The sequence below is a fragment of the Podarcis cretensis genome (genome assembly GCF_951804945.1).
Source record: "Podarcis cretensis genome assembly, chromosome: 11".
NCBI classification, from domain to species: Eukaryota; Metazoa; Chordata; class Lepidosauria; order Squamata; family Lacertidae; genus Podarcis; species Podarcis cretensis.
This window is the reverse complement of record NC_137180.1, coordinates 8883320-8899170: the sequence shown is the minus strand read 5'-3', so window position 1 is coordinate 8899170 and position 15851 is coordinate 8883320. Positions and strand designations below refer to the sequence as shown.

General features: G+C 43.3%; 1 protein-coding gene across 4 annotated transcripts in view; it reads left to right on the top strand.

Moving 5' to 3' along the window:
- PTCH1 (patched 1) overlaps positions 1 to 15851 on the top strand; it is a 111781-nt gene that overhangs the window by 42808 nt on the left and 53122 nt on the right. For all 4 annotated transcript variants that reach the window (XR_013843754.1, XM_079996000.1, XM_079995999.1 and 1 more), the window contains 4 exons: positions 11161 to 11350; positions 13148 to 13214; positions 13327 to 13418; positions 15591 to 15789. Coding sequence is in view for 3 of the 4 variants with exons in the window: in XM_079996000.1 (XP_079852126.1) it covers positions 11161 to 11350; positions 13148 to 13214; positions 13327 to 13418; positions 15591 to 15789 (548 nt within the window). In the remaining variant the exon portion in view is untranslated. The remainder of the gene's footprint in view (positions 1 to 11160; positions 11351 to 13147; positions 13215 to 13326; positions 13419 to 15590; positions 15790 to 15851) is intronic.

Sequence of the window (15851 nt, the reverse complement as noted above, 5' to 3'; positions counted from 1 at the left end):
CTTACTTGGAGTAGCTCTGTGCTTGTAACTGAAGTTTGAGCATAGAGCTTCTTCATGTCAGCTGGAAATGAAGTTAGCAGGTTATGCAGCCACTGTGTGCATCAGTGCTGGGAGTGGATTTCATGCAGTCCTCCCCCAGACCCACATGTTAACTTCACTGTCTGAACACCTCTCGTTCTCATCCTTTGTGTAAGCCCATCATGGCCCCGAACGACCTAGAGTCATCCTTGGGCAACAATGAACCTACCACACACATGCAGAGGTTTCTAGTTGTCACTGGGCTCTGTGTCCCACCAGGGAGCCCCTTCATCTTCCCTGGGGGCTTTGATACACTTTCAGTTTGCTCACAGAGAAAATGGAGAAGACTCTCCCCGCCTCCATCCTCTTTGCCTTGTGCTCAAGTCTCTTAGCATCTCCACTTTGCCTCATGTGAAATGGGTTTCTACTGGAGCAGAAAACTGGGTTAAAATGAGTGGCTAGGTATTTGGGGCTGAATCTCAATCCAGTTTGCGACCCTTGGCAACTCCTTTTTCTCAAATGGGCTCTAGGACACCGCCAGTTGGGTCTTGTTGTATCTAGTTCAGCCCTCTGTAGTGGTGTCTGATGCCTTCAGAACGCTTAAAAACAGCAGCTCATGAGGACAGTAACTTCCTTCCGTCTGGCATTTGTCCTTCAGAAAGTGAAAGACTGAGAGAGATTGTTAACCAATGTCTAACCCTCCACAAATTCGGCCCTCCAGATGTTTTGAGACTACAATTCCCATCATCCCTGACCATTGGTCCTGCTAGCTAGGGATCATGGGAGTTGTAAGGCTGCCCCAAGGAAACAATGTCTAAGGATTGGCCATATCCATATATCCACATGTTTTGGATGTGCACACTCTCTAGTACTAATTTAAAACCATTGCCTAACTCTCAAAAACCCACGCCTATCCGTCTTACTCAGGCAGGCGTTGTAGATGTAGCAACGGGAGAGGGGATTGGGTAGTACTTTAACATAAAGTCTGAAACCTATGTCTACGAGCCTTTTCAAGGCAGGCGTTTTGGAGGTGTTTACAGTGGTACCTCGCAAGACGAATGCCTCGAAAGACGAAAAACTCGCAAAACGAAAGAATTTTTTGTTTTTTGAGCTGCTTCGCAGGACGGATTTCCCTATGGGCTTGCTTCGCAAGACGAAAACGTCTTGCAAGTTTGTTTCCTTTGTCTTAAAACCGTGCATTCACTTCGAGGAGCAACTCATAGCACGCGGTGTGGTAGCCTTTTTTGAGGTTTTTGAAGACTTTGGTGATTTTTGAAGCTTTTCCAAAGTCCGTGCTCCGCAAGACGAAAAAATCGCAAGACGAAAAAACTCGCGGAACGAATTAATTTCGTCTTGCGAGGCACCACTGTACTGTCTTTAATACAACTCTGTATTAGCTCTGGAATTATTCCAGTGGCCATAAGGACATTCCCTGGATGATCTCTCTAGTCTAGAAAGAAACAGCCCAATGGCTTCACCTAAAACCAAACCGATACCGTAAAGCTTTCTGCGGGCAGGTTTTCTGGGCTGTTAAGTTATAAGGGAATGGGTGGAAATGGGTCCAACACTCATTTAAAAACAAAATCTTACATCTATACAGTAGTACCTCGGGTTAAGTACTTAATTCGTACCGGAGGTCTGTACTTAACCTGAAACTGTTCTTAACCTGAAGCACCACTTTAGCTAATGGGGCCTTCTGCTGCTGCCGGGCCGTCGGACAATTTCTATTCTCATCCTGAAGCGAAGTTCTTAACCTGAAGCACTATTTCTGGGTTAGCGGAGTCTGTAACTTGAAGCGTATGTAACCTGAAGCGTATGTAACCCGAGGTACCACTATAAAGGCATTTCATGCTTCCCATCCTCTTCCAAAAGCTACACTATGACAAGAACAGAGGCAGAGAGATTATAACATGTGACATACACACTGCCCAGGCTTGCACCCCAGAAAGGTCTCTTTTGTGCTGTTAATGCAGCAAAAACAAGGCAGGAGGCAGCAGTTATGAGTTCCCAGTCTCGCACAGTATGTGCATTAAATGTTAGACTTTTAGGGTGGTGTTGCACTGTGCTCCACAATTATTTCAGGGCACCAATAACTCCTGGAGATGGCCCTGTTTTGTTTATACCATCATAAATGATAAGATTTGTGAGGCATCTAGAAGTATGTCAGTGAAGACGATGAAGAATGGAAGAATGCCAATACAAAGGAGCAATTATTCAACACTTACCGGTAACATTTCTGGAAAAGCAATGGCAACCGGGACATTTCAAATGATTGTTAAGAGTTTAGCCCCATTCTGTGAGCCAGCTTTTTGCTACTCCTTTACGATCAAATGTAATTTACTATTGTGTGTGGTGCTTGGTGTTTTAAAACAGTTTTTATGTACCGGTGAGGTACAGAGTGTGGCCTAGGGCTTGGTAATAGGATATACAGAGCCGTTCACCTCTAGGTCACGAGTTCAAATATGCCTCAGGTTAGAAATGACTAGAAGCTGCTGGCACCTGGCAGCCGTTCAAGGGTCTGAGAAATAACTTCTTCTGGACAGGTGTCCACATCACAGTTATCGTTCTTTGTGCTCATTGTAGAGGAGAGGGTTAGCATTTAACAAACTGCCCTCCAAATACGATTGTCTATTTGCTAGAAAGGGCATTTATATGTACGCTGTCCTAATACAAGATAAATTTCCACCATTATTTCAGCAGCAGGATGCCTTTGCATGAGCAGGGTCATCCAGAATGGAACATATAAAAACCGTTCTGAAAATGTTTGTTTGGTTTTTTTTTTTAAAAAAAGTGTTTTTAAAAATACATTGAATTTTCTATAAGGCTCACCATCGCCATCTAGTGCCACATTGTATATTGCACTTAAAACACACTTAAAACATTTTATTTGAGCCGTATAGCCGAGTCTCAGGTTAGTTGAAGGGCGGGATTAGTTGTGTGGTGTGGGATAATCGTGTATCTTTAAGCATGTATCCACACACAAAGGGGTGTGTGTGTGTGTGTGTGTGTGTTGTGAGGACAAGTGTGACAAGTGTGAAGAACTTGACACTTTCACTGACCTTTCCTCATTGTGCTCTGCTGCTTTCAGAAATTTTTGAACCTGCCTAGCACATTTCCTGTACAGGAGTTGGGCATAAACCACCAAAAAGCAGTGGGATCTAGGCCCCCACCTCTGCTTTAAATGTCCATGGGGCATGCGTGCGAAAGATGTGTGCGATCGTCCCACACATCTAGTTTGCACCTCAGTTCTGGTGGACAGACCAGCTTCTTAGTCTTCTGTATCTCGAAGGCTCTTTCCTAGATCAGAGCGTTCTGAGGTAATGGCTGGGTTCTTCCCCCCCCCCCCCGGCTAAATTCAAAGCCTACTGATGTCATCGTAGGGGAATGGTTCTGCCAGGGAGCCTTGCAGCCAGGAGCTCCCAGGAACTAACTGAGTATGTTTTTAATGTGCATATAGAGGTTGAAAGGGTGGCTGCTGCTCTGGTCCCAGAGACAGACAGCTTGGACCCAGAACAGTTCACATGCTGTCTTTTACAGTCGTATCCTTTTGGATAAGGCGGTGTGGCAAATTTTAATGGAAAGCAGTAACATTCCAACCTGCCCATTGCCAGGAATGAGACCCTCAAAATGCTATTACGATAGGCGTATAACTTATATAACCTGTCAAGATGAAGACTTGTACATTAGCAAGACACCTCGGCACGCTTGCTTAGCTTTTTCCTCTGCTGCAGCCGTGAAGATGAGAACATCTACAATGTTGTCTCAAGGAGTATCTAGTTGTTTCTCTAAATCATCTTTGCCAACCTGGTGCTCTGCAGATGTTGTAGGACTACATAGCTGGCTGGGACTAATGGGAACTGTATCCCAACAACTTTTGGAGGGTACCTGGTTGGCAAAGCATGCTCTAAATCAGTGTTCCCCAACCTTGGGCCTCCAGCTGTTTTTGAACTACAACTCCCATCATCCCTCGCTAGCAAGACCAGTGGTCAAGGATGATGGGAATTGTAGTCCAAAAACAGCTGGAGGCCCAAGGTTGGGGAACACTGCTCTAAATGACCTCTGTACTGGAGCCAAATCCTGACAAGATGGGAGTTGCGCTCACACTGGAAAGAACAGATGTATCCCTTGGGAATAGTCCTGGGTTCCAAGCACATGAAGTCCAATGGTTTCAGTAGCTGGGAATGTTGATTCTTAGTTCTGTCTAGTTCATCAGCTATGGCTGTTCCTTGACCAAGATAACCTGGTCTGTAATCCATGCCCTGGTAATGTCGCATTTCGATCCCTGCAGTGTACTCTATGTGGGGCTTCCCTTAAAGAGGACCTTGAAGCTTCAGCTAGTACAGAATGCTGTAGCCCAGCTGCTGCACGGTATCTCAAAGTAAAGCCACACACAACACCAACCTTTTGGGATCAGTGCTTGCTGCCAATATGCTACCAGTTTCAATTTTGAGTGCACAAATGCCTGAAGAGCTCAGTGTAATAGGGTTTGAAATACCTGATCGATCAACTCTCCTGGGATGTCCTAGCCTGGGTTTTTAGATTTTCGGAGGAGGCCCTACTGGTGGCGTGATGATAAAGGTAAAGGTAAAGGTACCCCTGCCCATACGGGCCAGTCTTGACAGACTCTGGGGTTGTGCGCCCATCTCACTTAAGAGGCCAGGGGCCAGCGCTGTCCGGAGACACTTCCGGGTCACGTGGCCAGCGTGACATCGCTGCTCTGGCCAGAGCCAGAGCCAGAGCCGCACACGGAAACGCCGTTTACCTTCCCGCTGGTAAGCGGTCCCTATTTATCTACTTGCACCCGGAGGTGCTTTCGAACTGCTAGGTTGGCAGGCGCTGGGACCGAGCAGCGGGAGCGCACCCCGCCGCAGGGATTCGAACCGCCGACCTTTCGATCGGCAAGCCCTAGGCGCTGAGGCTTTAACCCACAGCGCCACCTATTGTATGCTGATGTGTAGCAGGTTTTTCCCTGTACAGGCACCTCAGTTATGGACCTCCGTCCACTTGGAGATACAATTGGCCCCTTCTTTTCACCTTTTTCTGCCAGTGAATAAGGGGCACCATCCAAACTTTGCGCTTTAAGTACACTGCCCCTGACCCCCCCCCCCGACTGTTAACAGTGAAATGCAAAAACCACACCTGCTATCTGATAGTGCTTGCATGCATCTGTGTTGCCACAGGCGTGCACAGAAATTCCAGCCAGATTTTTAGCAGTCACCACCTCTCTTGGTCATGAAATTTAGGTCCCACTCAGAGCCGTCTTTCCCATAGGGCTTAGTGGTGTGTTGCGCCAGGGCGCCGGCCTTTCACGGGCGCCCCAGCAAGTGGGGGAGCTGCACAGGTTTGCTGGTGGTCCCCCCCTTTCCCTGCACACCTACCAGCTGTGCCCTGTCAACCATATGGCTGGCAGGCACACAGCTTCCCCTCCCGCAGTGGCATGGGGGGGGGGAGTTGCCCCTCCCCCAGTGGCTGGCAGTGCACAGCTTCACACACCCACTATCTGTGTAAATTTGGGGGCGCTGGGCAGATATTTGCACTCGGGCGCCGCATCTGCTAAAGACGGCCCTTATCCCACTCTTTACTCATACGAGCCTTCCCCCCCCCATGTAGATGCAGTTTGTTGAGCTATTTGGGTGGGATCCTGTTCTGTATGCTTCCCAGATTAGAGGCTGGGCTGCGTGCTATATGCCTTTTGCCCCTCTCAGTTTTGGGTGCTCTACTTGTGGAACTCCCTTTATCGTAGGGAGTTCAATATCCCACCAGATGTTGTTAGACTCCCATAATCCCTGACTATTGGTTGGAGGTTGATGGGAGCTGGAGTTCAAGAACACCTTATGAAGTGTTTCGTTCTTCCAAACTTTTGGCCATCCGGTTTGAGTCTTCAGATGTTACCTTGAACAGTGAGTGTTGTTGGTTGTGGGAGTTTTTAATTGGCTACTGCTGTTAAGTAGTTTTGTAATCTTTGCAAGTTTTGTCTAAAACTATGTCAGCTACCTTGATCCCCGATAGGATCAAAAAGCAGGGTGTAAATGGGAATAATAAAATCGATGACAGTTTTATTCCATCAAGTCTTCAGCTGATAGGAAAGGCCAGGATATTATTTCCCACTTTCCTATGCAGAGAACTATAATAACTTTCAAAAGTTACCTGCTTTCCTGAGAAAATGTGGCTTAAAACCAACATAAGGAGGTTGTGCTCAGCTAAATATAGACTTCCACGCCATCTATTTCTCCTTATTGACATTACCTTGAGTTGTTCTTGATCTGCTCCATAGTTAAGTGGGTTGTGGCCTCAGTAAAGAAGTTCAGGATGCGACCAAGTAGCTCTAGAAACGTGAAATCACCCAAGAATGTTTTAATTTATTCTTCATTTGCAATGTAAAGAAGTATTTTTTTTACTGCACTGTACATTTGTAGGGACGCAGGTGGCGCTGTGGGTTAAAGCCTCAGCGCCTAGGACTTGCCGATCGAAAGGTCGGCGGTTCGAATCCCTGCGGCGGGGTGCGCTCCCGCTGCTCGGTCCCAGCGCCTGCCAACCTAGCAGTTCGAAAGCACCTCCGGGTGCAAGTAGATAAATAGGGACCGCTTACCAGCGGGAAGGTAAACGGCGTTTCCGTGTGCGGCTCTGGCTCGCCAGAGCAGCGATGTCACGCTGGCCACGTGACCCGGAAGTGTCTCCGGACAGCGCTGGCCCCTGGCCTCTTAAGTGAGATGGGCGCACAACCCCAGAGTCTGTCAAGACTGGCCCGTACGGGCAGGGGTACCTTTACCTTTACCTTACATTTGTAGTTACCTTTTTTGATTTATTGCATTGTTACTAAGATCTCTTCATATAATTTATATGTCATTATTTACAACGTAAACACACAAACACGAGAAATACCATTGTTTTCCATCCTAGTGGAAGAAACAATAAAGAAGGGGAGGATTTTTTTAAAAGTTGAAGAAGAAAACCACTGTCATCGTGGTGTTTAACAGAATCTTCTGCAACAGCTTTTGTTCTGGGCAGATTGTTTGCTATGTATGTTTGCATATTTGTCTGCGTGCTGTCTCTCCCTGCTCAGAGTCTACCAAACTCACCCAAGCAGACTGTCTGAATTATTTGATCCCAGACCACTAGTTTTCCATGGCATCTCAAGTGTTGTGCTTAGCACTGGAGCACACTGTGCCAAACTGCCATACGTGCTTAGGTCTATCAATTCACTTATTGACCATCCATGAATATGGCGTACTCCAAGAAAGGAACTTGGCTACGTTGGCCATGCTTGTGCTAGTCTGCACTACTAAGCAAGTAGGAACAGGTTTCTATATTAATGTACCCCCATATATTAAGAGCAAAGGGACGTGGGTGGTGCTGTGGTCTAAACCACTGAGCCTAGGGCTTGCTGATCAGAAGGTTGGCGGTTCGAATCCCTGCGGCAGGTGAGCTCTGTCCCAGCTCCTGCCAACCTAGCAGTTTAAAAGCACGCCAGTGCAAGTAGATAAATAGGTACCGTTGCAACGGGAAGGTAAACGGTGTTTCCGTGCACTCCATGCGCCGCAACCCCAGAGTCGCCTTTGACTGGGTGGTTGCTTAGGACAGAATCTTTTCAGCAGTGGCACCGGCATTGTGGAACTCTTTACTCCAAGGAGATTGGCTCTTCATATCATCCTTCTTGGTCTTTTGGAACCAGGCAGTGTTACTAGTAAGTGCTTGAAGGTAAATATAATACAGTGGTACCTTGGGTTACAGACACTTCAGGTTACAGATGCTTCAGGTTACAGACTCCACTAACCTAGAAACAGCACCTCGGGTTAAGAACTTTACCTCAGAATGAGAACAGAAATCGTGCAGCGGCAGCGGGAGGCCCCATTAGCTAAAGTGGTACCTCAGGTTAAGAACAGTTTCAGCTTAAGAACGGACCTCCGGAACGAATTAAGTACTTAACCTGAGGTACCACTGTAATTAAATAGCAGAAAATGTATGGAGCATACAAATTATAGTCGTACCTCGGGTTAAGAACTTAATTCGTTCCGGAGGTCCGTTCTTAACCTGAAACTGTTCTTAACCTGAAGCACCACTTTAGCTAATGGGGCCTCCTGCTGCTGCCGCACCACCAGAGCACAATTTCTGTAGTCATCCTGAAGCAAAGTTCTTAACCCGAGGTACTATTTCTGGGTTAGTGGAGTCTGTAACCTGAAGCGTCTGTAACCCGAGGTACCACTGTAATGATAAACTTTTCCAGACATTATACTTGACAATGTTATACTGACAGTAAGAGCTGTTTGACAGTGGAACGGACTCCCACTGGAGGTTGTGGATTCTCCTTTCTTGGAGGTTTTTAAGCAGAGGTTGGGTGTCCATCTGTCATGGATACTTTAGCTTAGGTTCCTGCAGGGTCTCTGCAATAGCTGTTTTAATTGTGACTCTTCATAATAGTTTGTGAATAGCTTTTAGGAGTGACGAAAGAAAAGGATAGAAATATGTGTACAGGTTCGCTTGTCTTCCTGGGGTGATCAGAGTGTGTTAGACATGTGAGGCTGATGTGTCAGCCTGGGTGTATATTGATGTTAAAGGCGTCACATAAAGTGGCATTTTCTTGTGGAGAGGTCTTTTGTTCTTTGAAAAACTGGAGCAGAGTTTTGGGGGAAACAGTTTGGAAAAATTATCAAGCAGATGTCTGTGCGAGAGTACATTATAAGGTCTTTACACTTTAAGGATTAAAAGAAAAAAACTACAGGAAAGACAGCATTCACACATAGTTCTTTCATTCTTGTGTATTTGGGGGGGGGGGGGGGCTTATTACTTCCGATCCATTTATATCAACTTTTTAAAGAACTGTGAACAATTACATTGTGATTAAATACAATTAATTGTATTAAATGTAATTTTAAATACATTACAGCTTTTAAGCTCAAAAACAATCCACTATGCGTATATATAAATATAAATATACATATACATATATATATATATATATATATATATATATACACACATATATATATATGCTACTAAAATATACAATGCTACGTAATTGACGAAATTCATTTTCATGGGAATAAAATGCTTTTCAAACCCACCTAGTTATCTGTCACTATTCACTCACTGGGTTTATGGAGACAGGAAAGAGCACAGCTTTTCCTGCTGACTATGATGTAATTCTGATTAGCTAAATTTGCCTTGTTAAGTGAGATTAATATAGTTTGACAGCACCTTGAGTAAGGAGCAATAATTTCTGTTGATACTAAACAGTTGGTCACTTTCAGTAGAGATGAGGAATGCTGTCTTTTGTCTTGCATAAGACTGGACCTCTTGGCTGAAATTAGTGTTAAATTCCATCAGTTCCAAAAAATAAAATAAGGTATAGATTTGGGGATGGAATGGCAGAGCATGTATTGTTCCTATGGGGATGTAGAGATTTGTTGTCATGTGAACTGTAGGTTGGAATATCAAAATTCCACCGGTGTCTTTGTAAGCTGAACTGATGTCCATGTAAACTTTGTTACAATAAGCATAAATTACCTAGCAGTGAAGGCGAGGGGCTTATTTGCAAACACATTCTTTTGAGATGAAAATTTAAAACCGAAGGTGAAAACCAATTATCCAATGTTTTGGTTTCATCTTAATCAACAAACAATTGTGTCCTTTGTTCTCTCTATTAATAAATTAAAAGTGGGGCCTGACAGCATCCGGAGAGCCACAAGTTCCTCACCCCTGGTTTAAAAGATGCTTTAACCATTTACTTTTTTAAAAAAGAGGCTGTGGCCCACAGTGCATTTCAGTTTGTGGACAGCGGTCCTTCTGGTTTCTGCAGTTTCCTTTGCTGTTCGGCTGCATCACATGCCATTCTAGAGACGATGGAGGGATGGTTTTGCATGAGGTGGGGATGGAACAGTCCTAGTGCATCTTTGGATCATGGTGCTCAGTTCTCGAGATACAAGCAGTTGTGACTGTTATTAAATTTGTCGTTTTATTTTTAGTTTCCTTTTGTTTTCTTCCTCTATGGCTGCAATCTGCCTTCTGGAAGAAGGTACAGGGTTATAAAGACTAGGACTAGCTGTCTAAGGAACAGTTTCTAACCAAATGCGATTTTGGTTTTAAACACAGTGTAAGGTAGTCTCTGTGGGAGTATATTGTATTTAATTATTGGGTATCAGAGTTTTTGGGGATCTAACCAGGCTAACCAGGGGGGCTAACCAGGCTGGGATAGCAGGCTTGTTGGTTTTTGAATGTCTGGTGTAGATTTTTTCAATTTCGTTGTTCTGTATGGGACGATGACAACAAAGATTATCATATCATAATCCTGCATACCTGGGAGTAAGCCCCACTGAAAACCATGAGACTTCTGAGTAGAGCTATATAGGATTGCACAGTCTCTGACTTCATTTTAGCTTCCTTTAGACCTTTAGGCTGCATAAATGTGTCTCCTTGTTAGGTTTCTTGACTTTTTAAAGATAAATTTTGCCTTGGAATCCAAATTCTGGTACATCCTAGCTCACTGTAGCGATTCTAGACACTTGGAATTGATCGCTTAAGTGTAGCTGACTCTGTTCCTCTGAAACTGCACCGTTATGTGACCCTAACTTAACAGTATTTTTATGTTTTAACTAGCAGCAGCAAGACATACTAATGCTCATTTACTCTTTCCCTCCTACCTCCTTTTTATGGAAGATAAACATTTCCCCTTCTGCCATTGCCAAATTATTTAGGAGAAGAGTGTAAATTGAAGTCATTTATCTTGAAATGTGCCATTGCAGCAGACTGTTTATACAAGTGCAAGAAATTGTAACAGAGAAATATTTGGTCTGGTCTGCAAGGAAAAGGTTCCTTTTTTTTCTTTTGTTAATAAACTTTCTACGTGTGGAAATTTTGGTGTGATACTGAAAGACCGTGTGTCTAGCAGGAATCAACCTAACACACACCTCTGTTTGTGAAGTAGGAACAATTAATTGATTTATTTTTTTATATAAAGGGATATTTCTGTCTTTTTGCTGCACTGTAGATGGAATTAGCTCTCTTTAAAATTGCTTCAGTTCTTAACTGGCTACAGAACATTCCATGCATATGGGAAAGTTTATTGGTGGCCTGTGAGCTCTTAGAATGTGAATCCAGAGTAAGTTATTGTTGGCTGATCCCAGGTTGTAAATATTTGTCTGTCAGTTGGTGGACGAGTGAGTCGGGAGTTAAGTTACACGCGCCAGAAGATTGGAGAAGAGGCCATGTTTAATCCCCAACTCATGATTCAGACACCACAAGAGGACTGCGCTAATGTGCTAACAGCAGAGGCACTCCGACAGCACCTTGATTCTGCACTTCAAGCCAGCAGGGTACACGTGTATATGTACAACAGGTAAGGTGGAATGGAGAGAAAAGGCTATGTTATTTTAACTTCCCGGAACTAAGAATAGCTTGGGACCTGACAAGGAGGTGCAGGAGTGCTGTGGTCCCACTTTGAATTCTCCTGCTGTTAACACGTGAAGACGAATTCATGCAGGGGAGATAACACAAACTTCAGATGTGCATCTCTCCTGCGCAACTATCCCCTTTCGGCAATGCAGTGGGAGTACAGTAAATGGGATTGCAGCAGACTTGCACATCTGCTTTTCAATATTTACAACCCTCCCACCAACTCATGTTCCTGGAGGGCCACTTTGAGGGAAGCAAGCGCAAATGGGCCGGTGCCTTCAGCCTCACAGTGGCTGTCTGTCTAATTCTTTTAGCCACAGATGCCTCTTTCTTGGTTCCTATTTAGCATCTCAGTTGGCAATGGGGGAAAGGGGATAGGTAGCCCCTTGAGAATTAGTTTTCGCCCTGGAATCTCCAGGTGTTGACCTTAGTTTAAAATGTCTGAAGTTACTCTGAACAAGGTGTTTCAGAAAATAATCGTTCATGCCTCTATGGTACTCATAACAGATTTGGTATTGATATAAATGAAAACAGAACTTCCCTCTTTTTTTCTTTTTTTTCATTTGTTGGTATGCTGACATATATAAATATTGCCTTATGAAAATCTGTGATGCTAAACAAAGTTTTTAGTTAAGGTTAATAGCACAGGTTTGGACCTAATCTTGAGGCATTTACAGTCTGTCATATTTCAAAGTCAGAAGCTGTTTTCGATACAGCATAGATAAATGTGCAGCATAAATTTTGCCTGACGCACTAATGGGTTTCCAAGTAGCAAAAAGTCCTTAGTGTTCACCAATTGGTAACATAATAGTCACTCCAAACAATTTGTCTACAGTACAGTATTCCAGGTTTTGCTTTTCAAAAGTCTTTAAGTTGGTGTCTGATAAACGAGAAAGGGTTGTGTGTGCAGTCAGTTTCATCGTTTCCAAAGGGTGAAGGAAATGCATTGATTGAACAACCAAGTCAACACCATATGCCACTATAATCTTTCAGGGTTATAGTTCCATAGAGGTTAACTAATATAATTCAAATTGTAGCATGCCAGAAGAGTGACAGGGTGTGTCATGGCAAAAATGATGCCTGCAAAATAAACCTCCAAATGAGCAAAACAACATTATTATTATTATTATTATTATTAATAATAATAATAGCCTGCCCATCTGGCTGGGTTTTCCCAGCCACTCTGGGTGGCTCCCAGCAGAATAGTAAAAACACAATAAAACATCAGACATTAAAAACTTCCCTAAACAGAGTTGCCTTCAGATGTCTTCTAAAAGTCATGTAGTTGTTTATTTCCTTGACATCTGAAGAGAGGGTGTTCCACAGGCAGGGCGCCACTATCGAGAAGGCCCTGTGCCTGGTTCCCTGTAACCTCACTTCTCGCAGGGAGGGAACCAGCAGAAGACCCTCGGAGCTGGACCTCAGTGTCTGGGCTGAGCGATGGGGATGGCAAGGCAATCATACCACATTGAACAGAATACTTGATTGCAGACACACCCGGAAAGAGGGTTCCCAACCATTCCTGCACAATTCAAGCCCTGTTTACAAAGTAGCATTCTCTGTAACAAACAAAAACTGTCCTGTTTTGATGATTGCACAACAGGCCCCTTATTCAGGAGTTAAAAGTGCTTCATCTGTGCTTTACAGTTCCTCTAAAGGTGTACCACCTACGTGGGGGACATTGAAAAAATAAATGTGTGTATTTATGGTTTTGATGTGATTTGTTCTTAATTTTTTACAGACAATGGAAATTGGAACACTTATGCCATAAATCAGGGGAACCAATCACAGAAGGTTACATGGACAAGGTACACATAATACGTTGTATTCTGCACACGCTTTCCTCTGTAAATAATAATTTTGCATTGAACTCTTTATCGTTTCTTAATTTGGCGTGTGCTTTTTTTCTAACTTTGACAGATCATAGAACATCTTTACCCTTGTTTAATTATCACACCTTTGGACTGTTTCTGGGAGGGTGCAAAGTTACAGTCGGGGACTGCATATCTACCGTAAGTGTTGTTTTCTACAATATAAACCGGCTTGGACTGCATGGTAGCCTTTCACGTTATTATGATTTGCTCTTATGTTTTCACTGGCAACAAAATATCAGAAGTTGGATATATGTGACTTTGACGAGGGTTTTGTCTTAATAATGGAGGTGGAGTCACAAGACAAACAGCGTGTTCAGACAAGACTCTCCATCTGCAGGAATGTAACTGCATAGGAGAAGTCACATAAGATCCGGGTACAGCTGCAGTGGTTTCACGAAAGTTTCACATCCATGTGCATCTGATCCTGGATCAGATGTTGCTTCTTCCAGGCATTCAGCTGCCGCCTCATGATTGAGCCATTCCACAAAGACCATGGACCAGCTTATAAATAGTATCTCAAGAGACAAATTTTTATTTGCAACCTTTAGTCTTCCTCTTTAACAACCGATTTAGCATTGACACTGATGTGATTGAGCTTTGAACTTTATCGAGGGTTGTTTTCCAGGGTTGTTTTCTGCAGTCATTTTGAAGATCTGTGTGCCCTGTGTCTTAAGGTGCATTTCCGTGGAAAGGAAACAAGTATGCAAATTTCTGGAAAATCGGTCTCCTGGTAGATGTCCTGAGTTTTTGCAGTGCTTCTTCTCAGACGAAGTGTGCTGTCACATTTCAGCTTTTCACACATTTTAGCACAAAAATCTTCTAAAAGCCAACAACCTTGAAAACAACCACTAATCTTTTTTCCCATGCAAGAAAGGAAAGGAAAGGAAAATAAGAGAGAGCAGCTCTGTCTTTGTGGGGCAAGGCCAGGAATACTTTGTGAATGCAGTGAATCTGAATCTGTTTTCAAGCTACTTCCATCATACTTTTAGAACGCATGTCCCAGCAGCAACAAAAGTTATTTTGAGGGAAATAAGCTTTGTGCCCTCCTTGTTTTTAATTCTAATGTACAATAGTACCGATGGCCTGACAGTTCTCTTTGGCTGAAAGTATGTGAATTGTCGCCTTGAATTAAAAATAATAATCTCAGGAAGAAACTAATCCTTTGTTTATCTGATTGTTCAGTGGCACAAGGTATCCCTTTTGGAAGATTGTTATATGTAACGTAATGTGTCCATCAAAGAGTTAATTTTTAATCAGTTTAGACATTTTTGGTTAATTATGCAAGACTTAGCTTTTGTGTTATTGTCTTTGCCCTGGTTTGCATGTCTCTGTAAAAGCAATTTGCAATGGCCATCTCTTAACCTTCAGTGTAGAGGGTTTTTTTTTTAGATGGGGGAATAAGGGGGTTTGTGTTTTCTGGTTGGGAGAGTTTGAATAATGACTTAAGCCTGGTTAAGCAGATACAGTAGTTTGAACCGCAAAATAAGGCAGCCAAAAGCCTTTATAGTCTATCAACATCATGAAATCAAAACTGGAGGTAGGAGAAACAGAAAGACAGTCATGATGGTGGCAGCAGCTAGTGCTCAGGCATTTTTGAGTCGATGGCTAAGTTAACAAGAGTTTGAAGGAACACAGTATCTATTAAATATAAAAAAGCGAGAACCTTATTGATTACATATGAAACGTGTATTCAGAGGCAAGCAATTCCTATGTGATATGAAATTCTTTCTCCTTTTAAAAGTAACTAAGAAGTCAGTAATCCCAATTTTAAAAGTATCGAAAGGCAAGATCAGACATTAAATTTCTTGTTCATTTGAACATCCCTGGCCATACACATGAACCCACCATGATGTGGCAGTTAGATATCAAAGAATATTGGCCAACCTCAGTGTCTGTAATTCCACAGCCAACTACAATAGTGTCATCGCAGTTCTAGAACTTCATTTAGGTAATATTTGCAACCTCCCCGTTCAGATGTTATAGAAAAAACATTTATTTTGGGATGGGTGGGACTATTCACATTAACAAGAAATTTGTTGTCTGAAACCAGTCCTAAGATATGATTTCTCAACCGTCTTCAGCAGTGGCTACTGAAGAATGAATATCACATGTAGCACAGTTTAAAATAGGCAGAATCAAGAGTAAGTTCTGTTCAGTTAATAGGGCACAATTAGGGTGAATTATATCCATAGTTTGGGCTTTTGATGTTTATAAGGAGGGTTGGGAGGGGGAGAAGTGTATATTGTGAGTCAGTGTGAAGGTTGTTGATGCCTTTTTGACCATTATGTTCCTACTCTTTTGTTTCTCCAGAGGGAAACCCCATTTGCAGTGGACCAACTTTGACCCTTTAGAATTCTTGGAGGAGTTAAAGAAAATAAACTCGCAAGTAGATACCTGGGAAGAAATGTTGAATAAGGCAGACGTTGGACATGGGTATATGGATCGACCTTGCCTGAATCCTGATGATCCCGACTGTCCTATCACAGCACCGAACAAAAATTCAACCAAAGTAAGTTTGTTGTTGTTTAGTCGTTTAGTCGTGTCCGACTCTTCGTGACCCCATGGACCAGA